Source organism: Thunnus thynnus, chromosome 18, assembly GCF_963924715.1.
Source record: "Thunnus thynnus chromosome 18, fThuThy2.1, whole genome shotgun sequence".
Classification (NCBI taxonomy): Eukaryota; Metazoa; Chordata; class Actinopteri; order Scombriformes; family Scombridae; genus Thunnus; species Thunnus thynnus.
The window spans coordinates 10,203,953-10,227,814 of NC_089534.1; the positions used below are offsets into that span (position 1 = coordinate 10,203,953).

General features: G+C 41.0%; 2 protein-coding genes and 1 non-coding gene across 4 annotated transcripts; 2 read left to right on the forward strand and 1 right to left on the reverse strand.

Annotated features, from left to right (window-relative positions):
- Positions 1–178: 178 nt before the first annotated feature.
- ism2b (isthmin 2b) lies at positions 179–12,219 on the forward strand. The gene is made up of 6 exons (XM_067572753.1): positions 179–1,036; positions 5,412–5,663; positions 6,784–7,117; positions 9,102–9,239; positions 9,366–9,434; positions 9,563–12,219. Exons 1-6 carry the CDS (start codon positions 926–928, stop codon positions 10,078–10,080), a joined length of 1,422 nt encoding a protein of 473 aa, XP_067428854.1. The 5' UTR covers positions 179–925; the 3' UTR covers positions 10,081–12,219.
- A 5,763-nt stretch (positions 12,220–17,982) lies between these two features.
- On the reverse strand, positions 17,983–18,055 carry trnat-ugu (transfer RNA threonine (anticodon UGU)). The gene has a single exon. It is a non-coding gene; the product is annotated as a tRNA-Thr (tRNA).
- Positions 18,016–23,822, forward strand: LOC137168813 (cholesterol 24-hydroxylase-like). Of its 2 annotated transcripts, XM_067571602.1 has the most exons (15): positions 18,019–18,353; positions 18,457–18,534; positions 18,797–18,878; positions 19,107–19,180; positions 19,387–19,473; positions 19,708–19,846; positions 19,992–20,108; positions 20,200–20,362; positions 20,731–20,796; positions 21,626–21,698; positions 21,778–21,862; positions 22,086–22,196; positions 22,391–22,479; positions 22,585–22,651; positions 22,757–23,822. In XM_067571602.1, exons 1-15 carry the CDS (start codon positions 18,205–18,207, stop codon positions 22,904–22,906), a joined length of 1,530 nt encoding a protein of 509 aa, XP_067427703.1. In that variant the 5' UTR covers positions 18,019–18,204; the 3' UTR covers positions 22,907–23,822. The 2 variants fall into 2 exon arrangements, with proteins under 2 accessions (XP_067427704.1, XP_067427703.1); XM_067571603.1 differs by lacking the exon at positions 19,992–20,108 and having other exon boundaries at positions 18,016–18,353; positions 20,164–20,362.
- Positions 23,823–23,862: the final 40 nt, after the last annotated feature.

Sequence of the window (23,862 nt, forward strand, 5' to 3'; positions counted from 1 at the left end):
TGAGTATTAAAGCTTGAGTATCAGATTAAATGTGCCCAAGTTTGTAAAAATCCACTTCATATCCTAGACCACTGTTGGCTATAATGAACCTAAACCTTGTACCTTCACAAGAACCCCAGTGACCCAACGCACCTCCTCTCCACACAGCTGTGAGCAATGAGCATCCCACCCCCAACTCCTTCAGCATCGACCCACTGAATGCGTGCGTAAAAGGCAAGTTTACCGAAACCGGTTGGTTGGGCGGTACACACACACTCACACACACACACACTCACACTCACACACACACTCACACACACACACTCTCTCTCACACACACACTCACACACACACACACACATAGACAAACACATTCGCTAGAACCGGTGGATGAACTTCAGCTGGATGATGGATTAACGCATCAGACAGATAGCAAAAACGCACTGCATACTATGAACTCCAGATGTCAATGTATTGGAAGAAAACACCCACCCACCCACGACGGAGTGACTCACAGTTTAAAGTAGTTGAATAAACGAGCGCCGGTGCGGACGGGGAGATTCTACGTGGGGTATTTGGCTTCTTTCTGGTACTTAAAGCTCTCCCAACTGTGGCTTTTATGGGGAAGAGAAGCACTGAGCTCGACCCGCCATACGGACAGACAGTTGCTGCGCGAGGCGCTGGTGCCAGATATGGATAGCGCGCGGGATACCTCTGGACGCTGGCGCGCATCTTCATAAAGTGCGACACTTCGGGAGTTGAGGAGGCCTAAAAACTTCATTTGTTCTGAGTCAAAGTTGCTGACAAACGGAAGACAAACGGGACACAAGAGCTTCTTCTAAAACCAACAAGTTAATTCAGAGAAAAGAGTGTTAGAAAAGCCTCCAAAGAACTTTTTTTTTTTTCTTTCCCCAAACCTTCACAGGAAGCTCTGCAAGTAGAGAAGATGCGTCAAGAGGTCGCGCGGAGATTTCAGATGCTGTTTGTGATTTGGTCCATACTTCTCTTTAGTTTGGGGACAGGGTTTCCTACCAGACACAAGAATGTTGCCCACAAGGTACGTTTTCTACAGACACTGGTTGTGTGTTGGCTTCTTTTTTTCCCCCTTAAGTTAAGCAAGTTATAGCGACACTTTGAATCACTAAAGTCACACCTGCCGCTCACAAAACGTAGTATCTAATTGCAGCTAATTAGCTAATGTCTGTTGAATCGTTGAAACTGTTAAGAAATGTGTTTCTGTGTGTGTTAACTTAAGTTTCTGGCGCCTTTATTGCTTAATAGTCTTTTTAAAAAGCTACTAATAACAATCTCAATATTATGATAGGCCTAACATCGGCGATATTATAGAAAAAACTATACATTTTAGTGCTTAACTGTTATAGGAAAATTATGTGAATGAAAATCATGTTTATAAGTTATATTCCAGACACAACTCCTACGTTTCTTTGTTCACGTTTGTTTATTAAAATGTTAATGTCATAGAAAAAGCAAAATAGCTTATTCAGCCATCACCCTCCATCACTTTAAATCTAAAGATTCAATCAATTAAATGAGCTGAAATGACAGAATGTGATTTCCTCAGCAGTGCATGTTGGTCTCTATTGTTCAGCTTCTCTCTCCATGTATAGTAAGGTTTGCCATCACTGGGCATACACTGTGCTATAATAAATCCAAACTCCCTACACACACACACACACACACACACACTAACACGCTGTGCAGTGTGTGTGTGGTGTGTCTAAGGGAATGTTTGTGTTACACGCGGACATATTTGGATATCAAAGTCTGTTTGTGTGTGTTTGTGTCGGGGTTCAGTTTTTGCCTTTGAACTCTCCTTCTTGTGTGGCCTCCCATGGATGCCCTATTGGGTCTCTCCCTCTCTCTCATCATGTGTCTGATTGATGTCAAAGCAAAAAGAGACAGAGAGGGGAAAAGGAGGGGAGGGAAGAGGAGAAGGGAATGATTAGTGAGAAGGAGAAAAAAAAAAAAAAAAAAAAAAAGATCTCACTGTGGCTTGTGTGATTGTTCGTTTCATTCACCAAAAAGGCTGCAGTTGGTGACTCTGTACCTCCGGCGTGACCTGCTGGATGTGTGTCCGTAAGTGGCGGATGGAGAGGAGAGATTAGCGGAGGAAGAGAGAAGGAGGAGGGGGGAAGCTCAGTAAAGCGGGTGCCCAGTAACGAGATGCTTATGTAACTAGAATAAGGCGAGCCCTCTGCATCTCTCACATTGGAGCTGGGGTCAAGTGTCATTCATCTGATTGTTTACATTGGCTCTTTTTTGTGTTAATGTGGAATTTCCTGTTTTTGGTTTTTACCCCCATCTCTCTGTGAAGAGGAGAAGGAGGAGGAGGAGGAGGAGGAGGAGGAGGAGGGGGGTTGCGTTGAAGTGGCCTCTTTCCCAAATATTGAGACCTGTTTGCACTGTCTGTTTTCTTCCCCTACCCACCACCCTCCACCCCGACCTCTACAACCTCACCCCGATTCTACCAGGCATGCATTTGTTGTCCCGTTTTTTTTTTTTTTTTTTTTTTCCATTTGCGAAAGATGGCGATCAAAGAGCGCCCATAGTTTATTGTTCTTCTGTAATGGTTTGGAAACAGCCAAGTGCAGAGGCCTTTGATATCTGCGGGCACATAAATCAGGGCTGCCACACCGCCTGCCTTCCCAGCCTGGCCCCCCACACCCCACCAGATCCTGTCCCTACCCCTCACCTCAACCCCTGCTGCCCTCGTCCCGTCTCCCGACCCCCTCTCCCGAACCTGAATGTGTGTCACCATCAGCAGTGGCGATGACAGTAGCCCAAAATGGAACCAGTCGTTTCAATCAAGTGAAAGGAGGACACAACGCCTTGCCAAAAGGGTGGATTTCTCTGTCATGTTTGTCTGAGGCCAGGCTGAGGTCCCCAAATGTATCCATATAGTCTCCCTGTTAAACACACTGCATGCCATCAGCCAGCGGGCCTTTGATCAGAAGAGCCCCACTACAGAGAGGAGGAGAGCAGGATCAGAGAGAACGAGGGGGAGGAAGAAAGGAGGAGGAGAGTGATATACAATGCGAAAGAATACAGGATCCAGATGTGTAACAAGACGAGATGGAGGGTGTGAAAGTATGCAGCCTCCCTCGTGACTCTGAACTTTTGTGTGTCTGCGTGAGTCTGTAGGTGTCAGGGCATGTGTGTGAATGTAAGGTGTGTATAAGTGAATATTGTAACTGCTGGGCACATTTGACAACGATCCACTCGTGTTGATAACAGGCAAGTAAAAGAGTAAAAATGGAGCATCATGCTGGAGGATTTGTCCAATTAAAGCAGGCAGTATACAGTAACAGTCAAAAGTTTGGACACACTTCCTCATTTACTTGAATGAGGAAGTGTGTCCAAATGTTTGACTGTATATCAGGTGTAACAAGACAGCAGCTGAAGAGGCCTTTATGTCTCACTATTCACATATTTATAGCAAGATATAAAGGCTTAGCTCTTTTTAAGTATTATTTCTTTATAATTTCTTGCTCTAGCCTCCAAATATAACAAATTAGATTGGCGTTATCTGTGGTGAAAACTTGGTTATGGTGCAGTCCTATGTAAATAGATTTTTAAAACCTGGCAGTGCACAAAGGGTTTGCTATTCATGATTACACAAAAAACCCGGGAGATGAGGAATAAAAATCACTTTACCAGGAAAAACTTAAGGCTTGTAGTATTTCATTTCTATCCTCTGCTATTTGGTGCATTTGATGTTTTGCACTTAAACACATGTTACCTGAAAGTACAGTGCCAGCTAAAAGTTTGGACACACTTTCTCCTACAAGTGAATGGGAAGGTGTGTCCAAACTTTTGATTGGTACTGTAGGTTAACATAAAACAGTGTCTGGATGGACTAAATGTTTGGCATGACAAGAAAAAATAACTATCTAACTAATGTTTTAGATAAAACAACAGCAAAATCATCTAAAAAAGTAAGGAATCACCTAAATACACCAAACCTATTATGATAAAATATATGACATGTATGCATACTTACTTACAAACGTTGAAACATGCAACGTTTGTATGGATAGTCTCTTGAACAATGAAATTGAAAAGATTTGTGAAACAATTTGTTAAATGCAGCCCCCTGTCGGTTTAAAAAGATATTGATGTTTCTTGGCAAAAATGTGGCAAATGTGTTGCAATATTTATAATATTTCCCTACAGTATTTGACAACAGTGTATTAAGTTACAAAGAAAGGCTGAGCTTTCCAAAAAGGTTATCTACTTGTCACCACCAGTTTATAGATATTTGGGGAGGGGGCCAACTTCTCTTCATCCATCATTTATCATGCTTGACAAGCTTTTCCTCTAAACAGGCATTATGTGTTCACATGCTTGGATTTGTCTGACCACATAACTTCTTTATGGGACAATCACAGGCAACCACTGAAAAGTACGCCCTGTTCTAGAGGCCATAACCATAAATCATCAACCGTTTGGTCATTAATCCAGACATTTCTTGTCCTCTTTAGCCCTGCAACTGCCACTGGTTTGTTCTGTGCAGACCACAAACTGGCTGTGGTCCAATCTTAAAGGCCTGTCCAGTCATATGTTTGGGCCAGTTTAGCATATTCTGGATGATATAGATATGGGTGAATGGCAGACAAGGGTTCATTAGAGGCTTTGGACTTTGGTTTTGACCAACGAAATAGACATGTGTGCTATTGGACATGAAATAGACACATGAACGCTGGAGAATCAGACCAACCAAAAATCAATTTTCAGTGACTCTATTCCAGATATAGTCCATATATCTACAATTCCCCAACATTATACTGTCATTATTAACCTCAGAGATCAGCGTTTCCTCCTGTTGTTCTTCCTTCTGAGTGACTGTAAAAAGATAAGTGGTGGTCGTAGTGGCGGCAGCATGGCAGGTTCAGACACACTCGCACCAGCCCAGGGGTCCCACGCCTCCCAGGCCCTCTCATTAAAGCTAAAAGAGGATCTCTCTGGCACAGGCCCCTCTTTGTCCACGGCCTGGATGCCATGACTGTTGTGGGAAAAAAAAAAGAGATTGAAATGAACGAAGGCTGGTTGGTCACTTGGCTGGGTAGTTGGATGCCTCAGGGACTCTCTGGAATTGCTGACCAAGCTGTGAAGTGGTAGACGTTTTCAAGGTTTCTTTCTGGAAACAGAGCACTAATTGTTTTTATACTCACTAATAAGCCACTATAAATGATAGATCTTTTTCTGTCAGTGGCCTAAAAGTCGCCAGTGGCCAGATGTCTTATTTGCCCTTGTCCTTTGCATTATTCAAGGTGATGTCTGCACATAGGGCATTTGCTGCCATCCACTTTTCCTTTGGTGATTCCTCTTTGAAATCATTCCATTGGATTCTTGTTAGTGGCCCAGATAAAAAAAACAAATTATCTTACATCTTAACTTGTTCATTCCATCAGGCTCACGGCCACCCAGTTCACAGCGGCGGGGTCCAATATGTCCCTGATGCTTTGGAGCAGCAGAACCAGGTGCAGAGTCTGTTACCCGAGCCCCACAGCCACCAGAGAAGATGGTCCCACCCGCAGCACCGCTCCGTCGGTGTTCTTCCACAGCCAGAGCCCGAGGAGGAGACCAAACCCTTCATCCTGGATCTCAAGAACTTCCCTGACCTGGCCAATGCTGACATCAACTCACAGAACCCCAACATACAGGTGAGTAGGGAGAGGGTTCATTTTAGTTTGTCTACTATAACCATATGGTAACCAATAATTGGTAAATTATGGGTTAGATGAAAACCATTTATCAAAGGAGAACTGGTCTGTTTTGTCATTTGTTGTACTGATTTATTTCCTTAATGCATAACAAAACTAACAATCTCTCAGTCTAATCTTAGAAATCTCTTTGTGTCTTTTATTTGCTACTATTTAATCAAAGTGTAATACAGGAAAAAGTGCTCTGTAATCATAAGCATCACCCATTAAGATCTCATCATCTCCTTCTAAATTGAACCAAAAAGTTCAAAAAAGTTGTTCTGTTTAACTTATCTCAGGGCAGTTATCCTTTCCAACTCTGGCCAGTGTAATCAGGATGTGGTTAGAGGGACATAATGATGCCGGCCCATGTCTACAGCAACCGATGAAATGTTCTGATGAGTTTTCATGTAGCATATAGACCAGATGTAGCATACAGTATTTCGACTAAAAGACTCGATATACCCAGCAGAAACAAATGAAAGCGGTTCCCAATCATCATACTTCTTTCCTAACTGTGAAATTCATCTCCCAACAATTACAAAAAGATAGTTTTCCTGTGTAGTCTCCTTGTTGCCTGGTCTTCACATCAGCTAAAGCAGGCCCTTGGAAGCACTGCAGCATCTAAGATGAGTCATATAGAGGTAATGAGAGGTAGTTAACCAGAATAAATGCTCACATTCTCTCCCTGAGAGGATCGTTTGGTTGGCTGGATGCTCATGCTCACGTCTGGCTGGCTGATTTAGATCCGGGGAGTGGGTTTGCTTGCTAAAATACTCCTCCGAGGATTTGAGACGGTTGATTTCTTGAGAAGAACTTGTAACTTAACTGCTAAAGCTACACAAAATCATTGGTGGTGCTTTACTTTGTGGCAAAATTAAAATAGCAACACTGGACAGTTCAATCGCTTGTTTAATACTTATTATTATGTCATTGGCTTCCACTCACTGTTAAAGCCAGTTTGGATTATCAATTACCCGACAATTTGGAGTCTTGGTTTGCTAGTTTAAACTTTTAGGAGAAAGTTGTTCAGTTGATATTTATTTCAAATTCATACAGACCCCTCTCTCTGTCTATGAAGGTAACCATTGAGGTGGTGGACGACCCTCAGATGGAGGTAGAGATGGACCTGGCCAAGGAAAAAGACTGGCTACCCTCCTCTTCCTCCTCCCCCTCTTCCACAGTAGATTGGCTCGGAGGCAAGAAGCTTTTCTGGCCGCTTTTCTGGAGTTACACCGATGCTGATTCCAGCGAGGACAGCAACAGCCGGTCAGGCGTGGAGGAAACTGGCGAGGAAGAGGAGGATGGAGATTACTTAGTGGATTACGGCAGCGAGGAGCCCTTACCCAGTGGAGTAGGCGGAGACTGGGATAGTCGTTGGAACGAAGGCTTGAATCCAATGCAGAGCTACTATGGTATGTTTTGCCAAGTGGTACACTGACTGTCTGCTGGTGCAGCCACACAAACACAGCTCGTTTTAGACATGACTTCATCAAAGTGATCACAGCTTTTAAAAGATTACCAAAATTTATCTTGTGAGTTTTACTGATGTAGGGATGAAGAAATTTAAAAAGGGGAAGTATGGAAATGCAATCACTGAATTTCTCAAGTCACAAAAGAAAAAGAGATAATGGAAAAACTCAAAGGTGAGCGAGACAGAGAAGGAGAGAGGGAGGACCGCAGAGTGGCTTAGGAAGGCTGCATGATCGACTGTCTTCACAGTCAGAGAGAACCAAGCGATGCCAGCATGCGAGGCAGTTTGAGCACTCGACCATCAGGACATTGTGGGTTATAGGCACTTTGAAGTCGACACTGGTCGTGCTGGTCGCAGAGGCCTGCCTTTTGAAGACGGGTCCGATGCGCTCGCTAATGGCAGCGTGAGGCCGGCACTGTTCTCTGGGACAAAACAGCCCTCTGCTTGTGGACAATTAGAGGGCAGATTGGGAACACAGAATGACAGGGGCCATTCGGCCGGCCCTTTCATCCTTCCCCGGGACCCCATGGGCCCCCCCAGACCCTGGCGGCCCTCACTGCCCTCTGCGGCTCGGCCTTTTGAGCCAGTTCAAGAATTTCGGGGGGCTTTCAGGGTTCTGCATAACTTTTACAGCTCTCTTTCCCCTCTTAATTCTGCCTTCCTCTGGTGGGAAAACTGCTGTGTCTCAGCTTGCACAGACCACTTATTCAGTGGTAAAAATAGTAAATAATGAGAGAGCAAAAGGGAAGGTGTACAAAGTGAAAGAAAGGGAGAGAAGGCAGAAAAGAGAGATAGAAAAAGAAAGAAGGAAAGAAAGAGAAAAAGTTTGATGGGCTGGGCATTGGGTAGGCCAATGTGCAGACCAGAGTTCTACTGCAGATCATGGGCTTACCACAGCCTAAAGCCTTCACTCTTCAAAGAAATTTCCCATAGAAACAAATCCATGCAAAATAGATCTATTTGTTTTTTTCAAGGTTTTTGAAGTCAGACCTATACTGTCATAGCAAAATCTTATAATATGATAGCAGGTGTCTAAACCCTGGATAGTTTTACTCTCCAACCTTTTCCTTATCCATGTGACAACATATCGACTTTATCTGTTTGAGTGCTGTGCATGTAGACGAGCCAGCAAAGGGCAACAATGCCTATTAAGTGGTCACATCTAAAGACTCAGTGAACATAAATCAAGGATGTCTGCCTTTGCTTCTTCTGTAATTAAGACTCTCCTGAGACCTCATTCCCGTATGGCCACATGGCGAGTTGGCAGCGCCCACAAAGTAAAATTGGGTGCTCGCTACACCCAAGCTGGTATTTCTGCACCCACCTCGCCTTTAATCAAGAATGACTTGTTTTCAGTGCTATTAACACCACAAGGAAGCATGGTGCGGAGGCGGACAGCCACAGCACAGCCTCTCTCTCTCTCTAATTTCACTGAAGCCTTCTTAAAAAGAATATGGGTTTTCATGGGGAAGGTCAGACCAGGAGAAAATTGTCATTTGTATGGACTGAGAGAGTCCAGAGACTTTGAAAGTTTATTCTGGATTAGAATGTGAAGTACGTGCTGAGTTCACTTCAACACAAAACTCCAGAGTGTTTTTTTTGTTTTTTATTTGCTGGGTTTTCCCCTTGTGTTCGTAATGCCAGTCAACCCTTTCAAGCTGCGTCTTTTTAGCTTGTTAAATAAACTACATACCTGTGTCTGAAAGCACAATATAGAGTTCCTGTAACTGTATATTTGTTTCCATGCTTTCATTATGTAATCCTCTCATAATCTCTGATACTTTTTTGCAATATGTAAATGATTGTGCTCTCATCTTAATAAAATCTGACAAATTTTCATTGTAGTGCAAAGTAAGCTTTGATCCATGTGAAATATAGAATACAAGCTAAGGCTGAGTTTGTGTGTTTGGATTTTGTTCCCACAGAGAAAGAGACAGATGAGTGGACTCCCTGGTCTCCTTGCTCAGTGACATGTGGACATGGTGAGAGGAAGAGGACCAAGTCCTGTGGCTACTCTTGCACTCTGACAGAAGCCTCAAAGTGTGACCTAGAGCCTTGTCCAGGTAAGATTATACTTCCATTTTAAGAAGTAAAAACACCAAACAGAGCCAGAGTATTGAGACATCTTTTGTGCTTTTGGGATTCCCCTGTCCCAGCTGGTTTTTAATCTACAACGTTCCTCTTTGCAGGTGATGTCAACACAGTGGTAGAGCCCTTCCCTTTCGAGATGGAGAATGGCACAGAACCATTTGGGACAGGTGAGTGTTTATTATTGAAAGTTCTCCATAATATCTTAGATTAGCTTCTCGGACCAAAAATATTTCAAGCCATTATTGGCCATGACAACACAAAAGTTTATGTGGTATTGCTGTTGTCTTTCCAATAGATGTGGACAGCTGTGAGAAGTGGCTCAACTGTAAGAGTGAGTTCCTCCAGAGGTACCTCCACCAGGTCTTGGCGGAGCTGCCCAACTGCCCCTGCTCCTACCCCTCTGAAGTGGGGTACACTGTGGTCAGTGTCTATGATGAGACTCATGGCCAGCCGTTCCGCTGGCGTGATGCCAGTGGCCCCAAGGAGCGCCTGGACATCTACAAGCCATCAGCACGTAGCTGCATCCGCTCAGCTCTTTCTGGCGACTCGTCCACTCTCGCAGCGCAGCACTGTTGTTATGATGATCGTGGGCGGCTGATCACGCGGGGAAAAGGCGCAGGCACGCCTAACCTGATCAGCAATGAGTTCTCACCTGAGCTGCACTTCAAAGTGGATGTGCTGCCTTGGATCCTGTGCAAGGGAGACTGGAGTCGCTTCCATGCAGTGCGGCCACCCAATAACGGGCTGAGCTGCCCAGAAAACCCCCATGAAGACGTGTTCATGAATGAACTGGAGGAGGCCAGGGAGTACTGAGGACTACAGCCAAAACTACCACTTCACTCCGAGAGTCAGAGGGCCTAATTTGAGAGGAGACTGCCTACCTTAAAAGTCATGTAATATTATGTCTAAAGCATGCATCAGCCATTTACCATGCATTAATGACTCAGAGGAAATGCACATTTGTAATTGGGAGTTTTGTGGGGTTTAAGAATGATGGTGAAGTGTGGCTGTCTCAAGTTAGGATTTGGCACAGTGCCCTGCTATCAGGCTCGACTGAACTGAACTGAATTACATGAATGGAAAAAAAATGCAGTGTTCTCCCATTGCTTTCCAACCTGTTACACATCTGGCATGAAATCAAGCTCTCTCTCTTTATATTCAGTACACTCTCCTGGGTGCGTGTAAGCATGATGTCTACCTACTGGCTTTTTTGGTGGTGTCCTGGAGTGCTTGTGAATGACAAAAGCAACATATGGTAAACATCCTGATCATGCTTCTTGTAGGTTTTACAGTAGGAAATGTATGAATATGGGCTGGCTATTTTGATGAAACAAACAAATGTATGGGCAGAGTCCAACAGATGAATATCCCAACAATGCTGCTACAATATAAGATCCTTCAGGTTTTAAAAAGGTATCAAGGGGAACAAGACGACAGGAGATCAGTAGACCCTAAAGATGCCACATGCAGTAACAGTAATGTACATTTCAGTCAATCCTTTGGGACACTACAATTAGCAATGTTACAAGAATTTGAAATCTAAACCAGAGAGGTAAGCTAAAAGGCTTTGAAACATTCTGTTGTCATTATTGAGTTAGTGAGAATTATGACAATAGCCTTTAGGCAGTAATGATACAGGAACAGCACATTTGATTTCAAATGTTTTGTCACACAGATTGATTTCATGTGTTTCCTCACATTTTCACAGCCAGGAAAATATATAATCTGGGTGCCAAAGAGTTAAAAATCAGACTGTTGGTGCCTGTGCAAATCCAGCGTCCTAAGTCTCTACGGTGCAAATGTAGGAAAGAAAAAGTTCTACAGTGAGTAGATTTTGCTCATAGATGTGTCTCTACAATGTTCTCAGGGGGACTAACTGACCATGATAAAAAAAACAAACATTTGTTCATTTACCTCGACAGCGGAGCACTATTGGACCTAGTACAAAGTGTATTGGGGTAAAGATTAGTAGACGGGTATCAGGAGTGTAATCCAGATTGGAATTGATGAACAGATAATGCTTTTTGTGCAGTTTCAAAAAGCAGTTGGGAACCCTTATAACTGAATAGTTGTTGATGCATTGTGTGCGATGTCATTGCTGTTTAAGCTGTTGGCTTAAGGTCTTTGGGTTTATGTATAGAACGTGATTAGATAGAAAGGGCATTCCTACTCAAAAAAACATTCTTGAGAGGTCATGTCGTGGCCTTATTCTAGCTGACATAGAGTATTGGAAGTAGTTGCCATTACCAAATATTTCGTCACTAGGGTATAGACCATAAAATTTGAAACAATGCTCATCCCTGTGACAGTTTATCAAACAGTCAGTGGCAGTAATCTTAATTCTACTTATAAATATCTGAATATTGCGGGACTTGCCCTTTCTGTCCAATCAAATCCTATGGATGTTCGCTCCAAACCTTTTTTTTTTTCAGGAATTCTGCTTCCAGATGTGTACATGCGAACACGCATTTACATTTTGGAATCACCGATTTTAAAGGAAGGCACTTTATTTAAGGTTTATATACAAAAGATTTATCAAAATGTACTCATGTTTGCCATTTGTTAATGATAGTGTTATTGTGAAGGGAAACTCGCCAGAAATGGTGCATTGTTCTATGAAAGTGCATATATCAAGTGTTCTGTTGAGAAAAAAGCATGATCTTTTTGTGATTTCTAAATCTAGTATTACATATATGGTGTTGTACAGTATTTATTTGTCTGTTCTCTTTTTTTAAGTTTACTGAAGCTTTGAAATGACTCTATACTCAACATGGTGCACTAATCGGACTGAGAAATGAAGGCACCCAATATCAAAAGGGAAACCACTTGCCTCATATCACTTCATACAGCAACATCAAGTGTTTGTGTTTCATTCTATGTTGTACTGCAGTGCTCTATGAATATGTTGTTGCAATTATGCTGAAGAAATATATAAAGACTTTGCATTCATCATATGACTTTTTATTCTCATTTCTTTTCCCTGTACTTTAAATCACTGTGTAGTAGGGCCAAGCAAAGCATAGTGGAGCAACATTCCTGACACACCTTTCCTCTCCAACAAGACAGGTAGCAACATTCTCATCTAACTCAAGCAAGAAAGAGAATAAGTTGGAAAAAATGTGGAAAAACTGTTCCTCTGAATTTTTTTTTCTTCCCTTGTAACAGTCAAAAACAAGTCAGACTATTAAAAGTGGAGTGGTGTGTATTAGATGTCCACACACAGCTGAGCTAATGTAAACTGTGCTAAACAGTTTAATAGTCTGTAACTAACAGATTGTGGTTTTGTGTGTTAGTGTCTGCCTTGATGAGAAGCAACGGGGAATGTGACTGTAATATTTTTTTAAATCTAAATTACCATTTCCACATTCAAAAGATCCTGAACCGAGCGATGACAGGATTCAATCAGCTATCACGGATGAATTCTCTTGGTAGTACATGGAAGCAGCATGTGCAGTCGCTGTTTGGACTAACAGCATCAAACGTTTTCCTCAGTTTACTCTGCTTTATCGTCTGTGTGTTCTCGGTCTAACAGTGGTTTTCTTTATAGTTTGAGCTCACATCTAAAAGTCAAAAGTCGCACTAACATTTTCTGCCAGACTTCTAAACAGTCAGCCGCAGCCTTTTTAAACCGTGCGTGTGTCAGGATTTTAAAAATGTGTTGTAGGCATTCTTCCAGACAGTGATTGACAAGACTGTTACATTTTACATGAATAGGATTCTCAGTTCTGGTTTGGGTCCAAATTTTGAAGACCAAGCAAGAACAAGAGACCTGTCAGTATTGGCTATAAATTCCTTTAAGTTATGGTTCCAGAAAAGAAAAGCTAAACTACACTTCACGATGGAAATCGAAATTACGTGGAAGTGTTTCCACTCGACTCGTCAGATAGTAAATGTACGATAAATTTAACCTTATAAGACCCTGCATGTCTCAGCTAACAGTTATATATCTCCTGTGTGGTTTCTAGGTTGATCTCTTCCTAACATCATGATGTCTGACGCTATACTCTTTCCAAAGGATTAAATAACATTGAGATTAAAAGTTCAAAGGTCAGGGTAATGCAAATCCATAGGCTTAGGCAATCCAAATACTCCTCTTATATACTCTAATTCCTGTAGGTCATGATGCCTATACTTCACTTGCTGCTCTCATTGACCCAAGAGAGAAAAAAAAGCATGGTTATGCATTTACAGTAGAACATTAGGTCTAAAGTGGGACACAATTAGCAGAGGATGTACTAATGTTAGGCGCATATGCAAGGAGATACTTAGAAATCCATCAATTCATCTCTCTGGTGTGTATCCACTGCGGAATGAACGATAAGGAGCTTGGTAGGTCTACTGTGGTCCTCCAGTGATTCCTAAGTTGACTGCAGATGAGTGCTGCGTGGAGAGAAGCCAGACACATGTTGACCACATTGCTGCCGCAGAATAACAGATAAATAACCGCAGATGTGTAGACAGAGGAGAAAGCAGAAAGAGGGAAAACAGAGGAGGGTGAAAGGGAGAGGAAAAAGAACATAAAAGAGAGGGGAGGTTTCAAAACGTTGTGGCTAAAAGATGTTATCTGAAATATTGAATGAAGCAAGAGTTCCCAGGCGGAGGCATTTAAGAAAACGAGTGAATACACTTGACAGCTTATGGAGGTCATGTGCATCATGTCACTGAGGGAGTGCGCTGTGGTTACACAGAAGTTCAAGCTGACCGAAATCATTGTATTTCAATTTAGCGTGAATTATTTCACATAGAAAATGTGGAAAGACTGGATTGCAATCCAATAGTGTCCACGTGCATTCCACCATGCACCTCCATGTTTGTCTGTGAACGTGTGTGTGATGTGATTCATTCCTTTAGTTATAGCGCTGGTGGCCCAGGCCTGGTGCCAGAGCTTGGTGGTTACAGATCTGTTTACTTTTGTAGGCTGGCAGGAACATGAGATTTCCTCTGGGTGTACTGCGGCTGGTCGACCTGCAAACAGCATGGCCCTTCAAGTCGCTCGCAGTTCCCGTTACAGGCTGCCTCGTCCCCAACCTCCCCCTGCGGATCATTTGTGACGAGGGTAACCCCGTGCAAACAAACATACCCTAGCGCAGAGGCTGACAAGGGTTCAGCCAGGGACACACACACACACACACACACACACGCTGCATTAATGCTAACAAACATATTCTTGTCTGTGCACACAAACCCATGCACATACTTCAGCTGCTCTACCTACAGGACTTATAAAAATGCCAGTGGATCTTAGAATCTTACGGATTATGTGGAGTTTGACTTGATCCCATTCCTTGCCTAGTTTGACACAGAGGGAGGCCTTGTTCTGAGATGATAAACAAGACTAATCTCAAAATGAAGCCTCAACTCCTAAGAGGCAGAAATCCAAGAGTTATTGAGCATAAACACCAAAATTGCGAGAGTGTATTTTCACTTTTTGCACCCCTTTTTTTCCAGCTGCAGATGATACGGCTGGTTAATTCTGTGAAAAAGTAGCAATACAAAGCCATGCTAGCAGCTCTGGGAGGCTGTAAATAGGCACAGTGGCACATTGCGCTAAATGCTAACGTCAGCATTCTTACTTTCTCACAATTAAAATGTTAACATGCTGATATTTAGCAGGTATAACATTAACAAGGTTCGATCGATCGGACAAGTTTTGACCTAACGAAAAGTTGAGGGATCACCAAAATTGTTACAATTCATCCTGGAAGGGACATGGACGTCTGTACCAAATTTCACAGCAGCTGCATGGCAAACTCAAGGTATAACCGAGTCATCTGGGAACCATGAATGTCTGCACAACATTTTGTGGCAATTTATTCAACTGTTGTTGAGATATTGCAGTCTGGACCAAAGTGGTGGACCAACTGACTGACAGACAGTTCGACATTACCATTCCTAGCGTGGCTTAAAATATATTAAATGTATCACAACTATGAGTGTGTACATTGTTGTCTAACAATCACTTGCAAGGACTGTTACATTTAAAAGCACAAGAACACATTGAGATTGTGTTTTATGATGTCTACTGTCAAGATGTGCTTTCCTCTAATACGTTACATGCTCCTCAATCTTGCAGACTGAGGGCAGGCAAATTGTTTTATCAAGCTAGAACAATATTCAGCACGATAATCCCAACACTGGACATCAATATCCTCAGAGAAGTCTGAATAACTGACATTCTTTGGATGAACCAGACTCTACAAACTTTTGTTTGTTTACTCATGTCCAGTGGGAGTCTTAATTTTCTCCCTCTCTCTCTCTCTCTCTCTGGCTCTCTCTCTCTCTCTCTGTTGATAATATAATCAAAAGAGCAGCCAACACAATACCTTTGGACATGAGAGGGGCCTGCAGATCCAGTAGTACTGAGGCGGCAGACAGCCAGCCATAACAACATCAAACAGCCCCTAGCCTCCAGCGTTTACACAGAGCCAAGACCCTGGACCAAAAATATGATTGCTCGTTCTTTTTAAGATAAGAATGCAGACAAGCTTGAAGGTTATTGCGAACAATATGTACAGGTATGAAGTGGCCATGGTGCTAGAAATGGCTGGATTGTTGCAAACAAGTAGGAAAGAAAGTGATATTTTAGCTCAGACGTGGTTTTTTGTACGACTTAGATCAGAATGTGAGATTTTTGTCTTGCAAGGAATGATGAAAACAAAAATGGATGACATTCTCGTTTAAATGTGCAATACATGGGAAGGTTTTGATATCAGAAAACATCCTAATCAAATGGATTATTTCCATGGTCAGTTTACAGTTCATTCTCTCTGAGAAAAAAAAAAAAAGAGCAGAGATGGGAAAATACTGGGAATTTCAGAAACTGACATAGAGCACCCCCTTCTGGTATTCATCAGTAAATACACAGGCCCCAATCTGTGCTTCACATCTTAATATTTTGCATTTACTTTCTGATATTACAGCAAATAGCCAAAAATCTGTTTGCTGTCTAATTAAGAATGACATTACTTTATATTTAAGAAATTCTGTGGAGATTTTTTGACAAATGTCTCTGCTTTTGTTCACCAGTTGTTGTGTGTAAAGTTGAGCCCAACAGACCATTTTTTTTGTCTGGAATCACATAGGTTTGTTATCAGTTGATCTGAAAAATGAAATAATAGAATAGACACAACTCCACAAACTCCTGATTTGTCCTGGAAATCATATTCTACTTTCAGTGTCTCAGTCTCGGTGCCTTGTGAACTGAGCGATGTGAAAAATGCAATAAAAGAATTTCCACACAAAGGCGGTTAAGTGTAGTATTTGCATTGCCTCTTACTTCCTGTTGGTTATTCTGCCCCGCACATTGTAACTCTGAAAAAAAGCTATTAACAGCTTGGTTTACCATGTAAAAGTAATCCTATAGTGTGTGTATATATCACCACCAACGGGCCTGAGATGGTAGTCAAAATTGTGTCAGTCTAAAATATTTGTTAAGTAGGTGAATGCGTGTTTTATCTGTTAGAATGACAGACATAAATTATTATTTTTATTATCTGAATCACTATGTTTTCACCCACAAAACAGGATGCTGTACAGACTAATGCATCAGGTAATCTAAGATGGAGGCAATCAATTTAAGAATAACACATAACACATAAAGGGCACAACATAGTTGTTTCTATATCAGATCTTGTGCCTTTTAACGCTTACTTAGTCACAGCCTTTTAGCCCCCTTTTTTTAGCACCGTGGAATGTGTTTAATGATCAGCCAATATATTTACACGGGCAAACATAAGTGCACATTTGATTCACAATCTCCATCTGCATCACTTAACAGATCACTGCTCTATGCATTTCTTTATCTAACCTATGTGAGATTCAGTGTTGACTCAAACAATTACCCTATTACGGCAGTGCTCCTGGAGATGGGTGTAATTGTATAAGCAGCGTGAGGGTTTCCCGCTTCACCAGTTGAAGTGTAAGCAGGCGGCATCTGATGTGTAAAGCGTATCTATCTACGTAGTTCCACGCTCTGGTTGGCAAAACTGGTCCTATTTTCAGTCATGGAGGAATTCCCTCATGCCTCCATGCTGAAACTCATGGGTGAGGGATGAACTCCGAAGTGGGAGGAAGTACATATTTGTTCAAAGTTTTTAAAGTTGTGAAAAACTCTTATTCACCCCTGCAGCACATTATTATTCAATGGGTGCATGTCTCATAGTCCTAATAATGCTTCATTAATTATTTGGGAATTCAAAAAGCAGTAGATTGTATATTCCTGATGCATTTTCTCATTATGTCATTATGTACAAAATATCTCAAGTTGCTCAGTTGACATGTAATGTAAATGAAATGTCTACAACTGAAAAATTCTAATTTTCTCCTTTTAATGATTATAACTGCTTCAAACTGAGCATGACATTTTCTATTGTCATTATAATTACTATCATCAATATTTTTTTGTTGGTGTTATGACTGTAGTAATCTCTTAAAAGTATTGCTATAACAACCAAAGAAAATGCCTACTCTGTATCATAGAAGCTGTGGCTAACAGTTGTTATGTTGTTACCTTTTTGGTTGTAAAGGCTAGAAGGCTAAAGCTGTATGACATTAGCTGGCTAATAGTAAGTGATCACACCTGTGTTCATTACAGCATTTTTTCGCTGGTACGACAGAACTATTATTAATAACTGAAGAAGAGACCCATAAGACAGAATTTAGCCTAAAGCAGGGCTCGAACTCGCGTCTGGGAGTGAAAAACGTTCACCCGGCATCAGGCCCCAGCGAGGATCGAACTCGCGACCCCTGGTTTACAAGACCAGTGCTCTAACCACTGAGCTATGGAGCCTGTTCCGTCAAAATCAGCTGTGCAAAAAGAATTTGAAGCTGTCAAACCTGATACCGAAATGCTGACGCAGTTCATACACCAGAGAACTTCACTAACCCCTGACTGACTTATCGTTTCACAGTACAGTCTCTGTAACTTTCCTCGCCAGAATGGCAGTTTTCCGCGTCTTTTTAAGCTGGACTGCTCAGGCGCTTTTAGTTCTTCTCTTTCTGGTTTTCATCGCTTTTCTCGGGTATTGTCTGTATATTAAATACATTCATATGAAATATGACCACATACCTGGACCACCGAGAAACAGGTAAGTAAAGTGGGTCGTTCTTTTAACTCCACTCCCTTAGCTAACGTATTTAACGTTAACGTTACCTAAAACTGTTAACATTACCTTGTTTTTCTTCCCACAGCTTTTTCTTCGGACATTCACCAACGTTTTTGAGGATAATGAAAAATGGAGGAAATATACACGATCAATTTCTGGAATGGTAAGCACACTTTGAAGTTTGGTACTAGCTAACTTACCACCAATATGACCAGTATGGCAGCACGGCTGCTATAGCTAGCTCAGTCAGTGATATACAGTTAACGTAGGTTAGTTTCGATAACTTGTTTCTCTTCGTCGATATATGTTGTCTGTGTTCAAGTTGTTAATTTTGCGACTACACATCTTTATATGATAAATATATATTTCAGTAGTTTGGGAAGAGAGTTTCATGTGTAACGCTAATAAGTTATAAATGTTTACAGGTCCGAGACTTACGGAGCTGTTTACAGGATAAATGCTCTGCATTTCGTTTTAATCGGCACTACCTGTCCAGCCACGACCAAGGTAAACGTTTCATTTTACAAAAATATTTGTTTAATGTTAGCCATCAGTTGCATAAGCATTGCACAATGCACAGCTTAAAAATGCACCATGGACCTGCTTTGCTCTAAGTCCTCGCGAAAAAATGACCCTACGGTGCACAACTATTGTGCTTTTTGGAGAAAATATCATGGTAATATTGTACAAACATCACTTTTTTAATGTTCCTTCTTTTGGTTGCTCCGGTTTTAGGAAATCTTGATGTCCCCAAAGTACCCCAAAGATAAATTTCTCTACAAGCGACTCTTCAGCTTGTTTGGTCAAAGGTAACTTATCAGATTAGTTTCAGGAATTTAACAATAAGAGTAAGATGAGGAACATGTTGAGTGAAAATGGTGCAAAGAGCTGTCTTGGTATATTTGTCTGTCATGTCAGTCCTCTGCAATGACTTTGCTGGTTCACTTCACTGTTTCCTTATGTCTAATCATTAACAATCTTAAAAAAAATATTTAGATCCATGTCTGTCTTCAAGGTTCTTAGGAAATGGCCTGGTAACAGCACTGGACCATGAGCAGTGGTATAAACAACGCCGGATCATGGACCCCGCCTTCAGCAGCTTGTGAGTTATTTACTTTTCAAAGTGGTGGAAAAGTGAGATCACCATCTTGTCACTTTTACATATCTGTCCAACCTGTATTTTATATCTTATGATTGCAGTCACTGTAGATTCTCTTCAGATTGTCAATTCCTTTTGCTCTTTGGGCAACATTATCCCAATTCTTAATCTCTGTGGAGGTTTGCAGGTATGTCCCAACTATGTTATTCCGTCGTCTAAAACTACCATCATTTCCAGGTATCTGAGAGGTCTAATGGGCACCTTCAATGAGACGGCAGAGAAACTGATGAGTAAACTTTCAGAGATTGCTGATGAAAAAACAGAGGCCAAAATGCTCAAACTTGTCAACTGTGTCACCCTAGATGTTATTACCAAGGTATTTTGTCATAGTCTGTTCTACAGTTTCCTTTGCAGTAGCCCTGATCCATCAGGATTTTTCATCTCAGTTCATCAAAAGTTTGTCCAATAAAGCTGTAACTTTCTCAGTATATATGTATGTTTCTTTTCTTGATAACTTTCAGGTTGCTTTTGGTGTGGATTTAGAACTGCTGAAGAATAATAATGATTCACTTTTCCCTAAAGCCATTGAGACGTGTCTGAAAGGGATGGTGCACTATGTCCGAGACAACTTATTTGAGGTATGACTTTACGCCTGGTTAATGTTGAGTTTGTATGATTGAAATCGCTGTGTAGACGCTGTGTGGCATCTTGAAAATCCTGCATTTCCAGTTCAACCCAAAGAACAGACCGTTTATTAATGAAGTGAAGGAAGCGTGCCACCTGCTGCGCACAACTGGAGCTCAGTGGATCCAGGAAAGGAAGACTGCCATGCAAAATGGCGATGACGTCCCCAAGGACATCCTGACACAAATCATCAAAACTGCTGGCAAAGGTTACGGTCCCTAAAGTTCAGATTTGATCAGATAAGCCCAAAGTTTGAACATTCCTGTGTTGTAACAGCGTTGCGACAGTTGCTAAAGATACGTTAAATGGTCTGGATTAGAACAGAGTTTTGATCTTTATCTGTGGAGAATAGTATAACAAAGAAATACATATAAAATACAAGCATCCTCATCTCAACGTGTGCATCATTAACTTTCTCATTAAAGTTTAAGCTACCACCTGTTCAATCAGATACAGTAGATGGGGTATGTGAATAGATAATACGTCAGTTAATTGCATTTTTAAATGAGATGAATGTTCAATCCAACATGGTGACTAGAATTCACTCATTCAATCCTGTTTTTTTTATTATTTCAGAGGAAAGCATGACTAAAGAAGATGAAGAGTTAATGTTGGACAATTTTGTGACCTTCTTCATTGCTGGTGAGTCTATGTTGTTTCTGCTCTGACAGTTTTTCAGTGTGAGGAGTGTGTAGTTCACCACATTGCAGTTGAGTTTAATATCATTTTCCAATGTTTAATGACAAAGACCTTCACAATAATCCGCACACCTTGCTGTGAATAATTCCCTCTGTCTGTGTGTACATAGACAGTTTGATGCAATAGAGTTTTCAGTAAAACAGATCACCAAAGGGTCTGTTGACTGTTATTATCAATACTATTAAGGATAGGAAGGAAGATTTGTATTTTGGTGAGCTACAGTTGGTATTTTCAAACCTTGGCAAAATCACACTTTTTTTTCATCTCTTAAGCCCCACTTGGTTTAGAGTTCAAGTATGTGGGATAAAAAATTGGTGATCTCTTTTTAGGAATACTTCAGTGATTTAGTATTGCATATTGCACCTCTATAAAGTTAGGGGACTCAAAAGAGACACAAAAGTCAAAATTGAAGCAGCAGAGGCTGAGATATCCTGACTTTTAGTCCCTAGTAAGAGTAAAGATAAACCTGCATGGAACCTACATTTCCCATAATGCAACTCAGTAGCTTCTTTCATTAGACATGCCCTGACTCCTAAATGCTCATTTCTTCCAAACCCCACACCTTCAGTTTGTATCACAGGCAAGTATCAAACATACCAACCAAGCAAGACAACTAAGACAACATTTTTTAAGCTCATTCCAGACATTATACAACTTGTGACAAGTAAACTAAACTTTGTATGTAAAATTTAATGTTCCTTAAATATTCTAATGTTTTGATGCCACTTTGCTCCATTTGAAGGATTCATTTTTGCCATTTGTAACATTTTAGGGCAAGAAACAACAGCTAATCAACTCGCTTTTTGCATCATGGAACTTGCAAGACACCCGGATATACTGGAGAAGTAAGAACTAATGCAGTGAAAACAGTTTCACATTATTGTTGTGGCACAACAATGTCTTCAGTAGTGCTTTATTCCTCAGAGTGAAGAAAGAGGTGGATGATGTCATTGGGATGAAACATGACATAACCTATGACGATCTTGGGAAACTGATTTACCTCACACAGGTAAGTGTTATGACATTAGGAAAATTATGGGTCACTTTCTTTTGGAGACGATGCATTCCTTGATCATTTGTTCACTCCCTCTCCGCTATTTTGAGGAATGGCACCACCTGCAGATGACTTGCAAAACCAGGATCTTTCACTTGCCTCATATCTGCTTCGTCCTTATTAATTTTTCTAAGTAATTGACTCAAGATGTGTACCTCACACCGTAACCTCCCCCCAGGTGCTAAAAGAGACCCTGAGGATTTACCCGACAGCTCCAGGCACGTCTCGTGATGTACATGAAGACCTCATCATTGATGGTATCCGCATACCTGGAGGATTCACCTGTTTTGTGAGTCATTTACTTCTGAATGTGTTTGTACCTCTAAAGCAGGATGTACATGTCAGAACCCAAAAAGGTTTTATTGTGTGTTTCTGTTTTATATACATAAGGGATGACACATTACAACTCAACTCACTTTTTTTTTTCAAATACAGATATAAACAATACCTACTATTAAAATGTTTGTTTGCTCTGAAATTTAGCTGAGCTCCTACGTGACTGGGAGAATGGACAAATTCTTCAAGGACCCGCTAACATTTGATCCAGACCGATTTCACCCAGATGCTCCCAAGTAAGTAACATAGAAATCTACATTTTTTACGCCTAATGATATTATTTAGTCTTCACACAGGAAGAAAAACGGTCAGTATTAACCACCTCTTATCTGTTTCACAAGGCCTTATTTCTGTTACTACCCCTTTGCCCTTGGCCCACGCTCATGCCTGGGACAGAACTTTGCTCAGGTGGGTGGTGACATAAAGAGTAATAAATAATCGACACATGCACTAACAGCACATCCTGTATAAACACACTGAATTAACCCAATGGGTTGTGGGGTGTTTTTACAGATGGAGGCTAAAGTGGTAATGGCCAAGTTGCTCCAGAGGTTCGACTTCACCCTGATTCCAGGACAGACCTTTGGCATCCTGGACACTGCCACTCTCAGGCCAGACGGTGGGGTGGTGTGCTTGGTCAAACACAGAAATCACACACAATAAAATAATAAAGATAATAAAATAAATGGTCATATAGTACCACAAAATGAGAAGAAACTGTAACAGTACCTGTGGTGAAATTAGGTTGTTGGTTTCTTTATTCTAGCTTAATGTTTGCAGCACTGTACTTCTGTCCTTTGTAAAGAAAATAGTCTGTGCAATACATGTTTTAAAGGAATACACAATATATTCAAATGAAATTATGACGATTATGAATTTAAACTTGCAGCTCTTTAGCTCTCTGTGATTTCTCTACTGTACTCACTGAGCCAAGAAACCTGTTTTGTGTCTTTAACACTTATATTAAAATGTTGTTTATGCTATTTTTACACAAATGAAAAAAAAAACTGATTAAAATGTATCAACTATCATAGGCACTTTTACTGATGCAGAGGAACTTTTATACTGTGTTTGTTTTGCACTTTAATATGGTGATAATTAATATAATGCCTAAAAGACTTGATTTTATTTCTTGCTCAGTGTGCAGTGCAGTGATTTTTATCTACTCAACCTGTTGTGTTTTTTGTGTATTACTGACAGTGTACACAGGGGGGCGCTATGACTTTGCAAAGAAATCTCTAAGGCACCTGTTAAATTACTGCTGTTTTGAGGATCAAAAGTTGTTATTCACCTGAGCATTCTTGATCATATCAGGCATCATATTCTGTTGTAAGAAAAGGATATTAAGAGGTGAATTTAGGGGGTTTTCCTTTTGAAACAATTAGTACAATTAGGAGTTTACAAATACATGTCTAACTGTAAGAGTTTATGAATATAAAAAGCCAAATATACCACTCTAAACTGCATTAATGTGTGTTTTATAAATGTAATAATGGAATGTTTTAAAGATAAATGTCCTAACTATAATCTAATGCACTTTAAATATTAATTTGAATGATTAAATACAATTTTTCCAGTGCTGAACTTGTCTTACTGTTCCTTTAAGAGGGCTGAGCCTT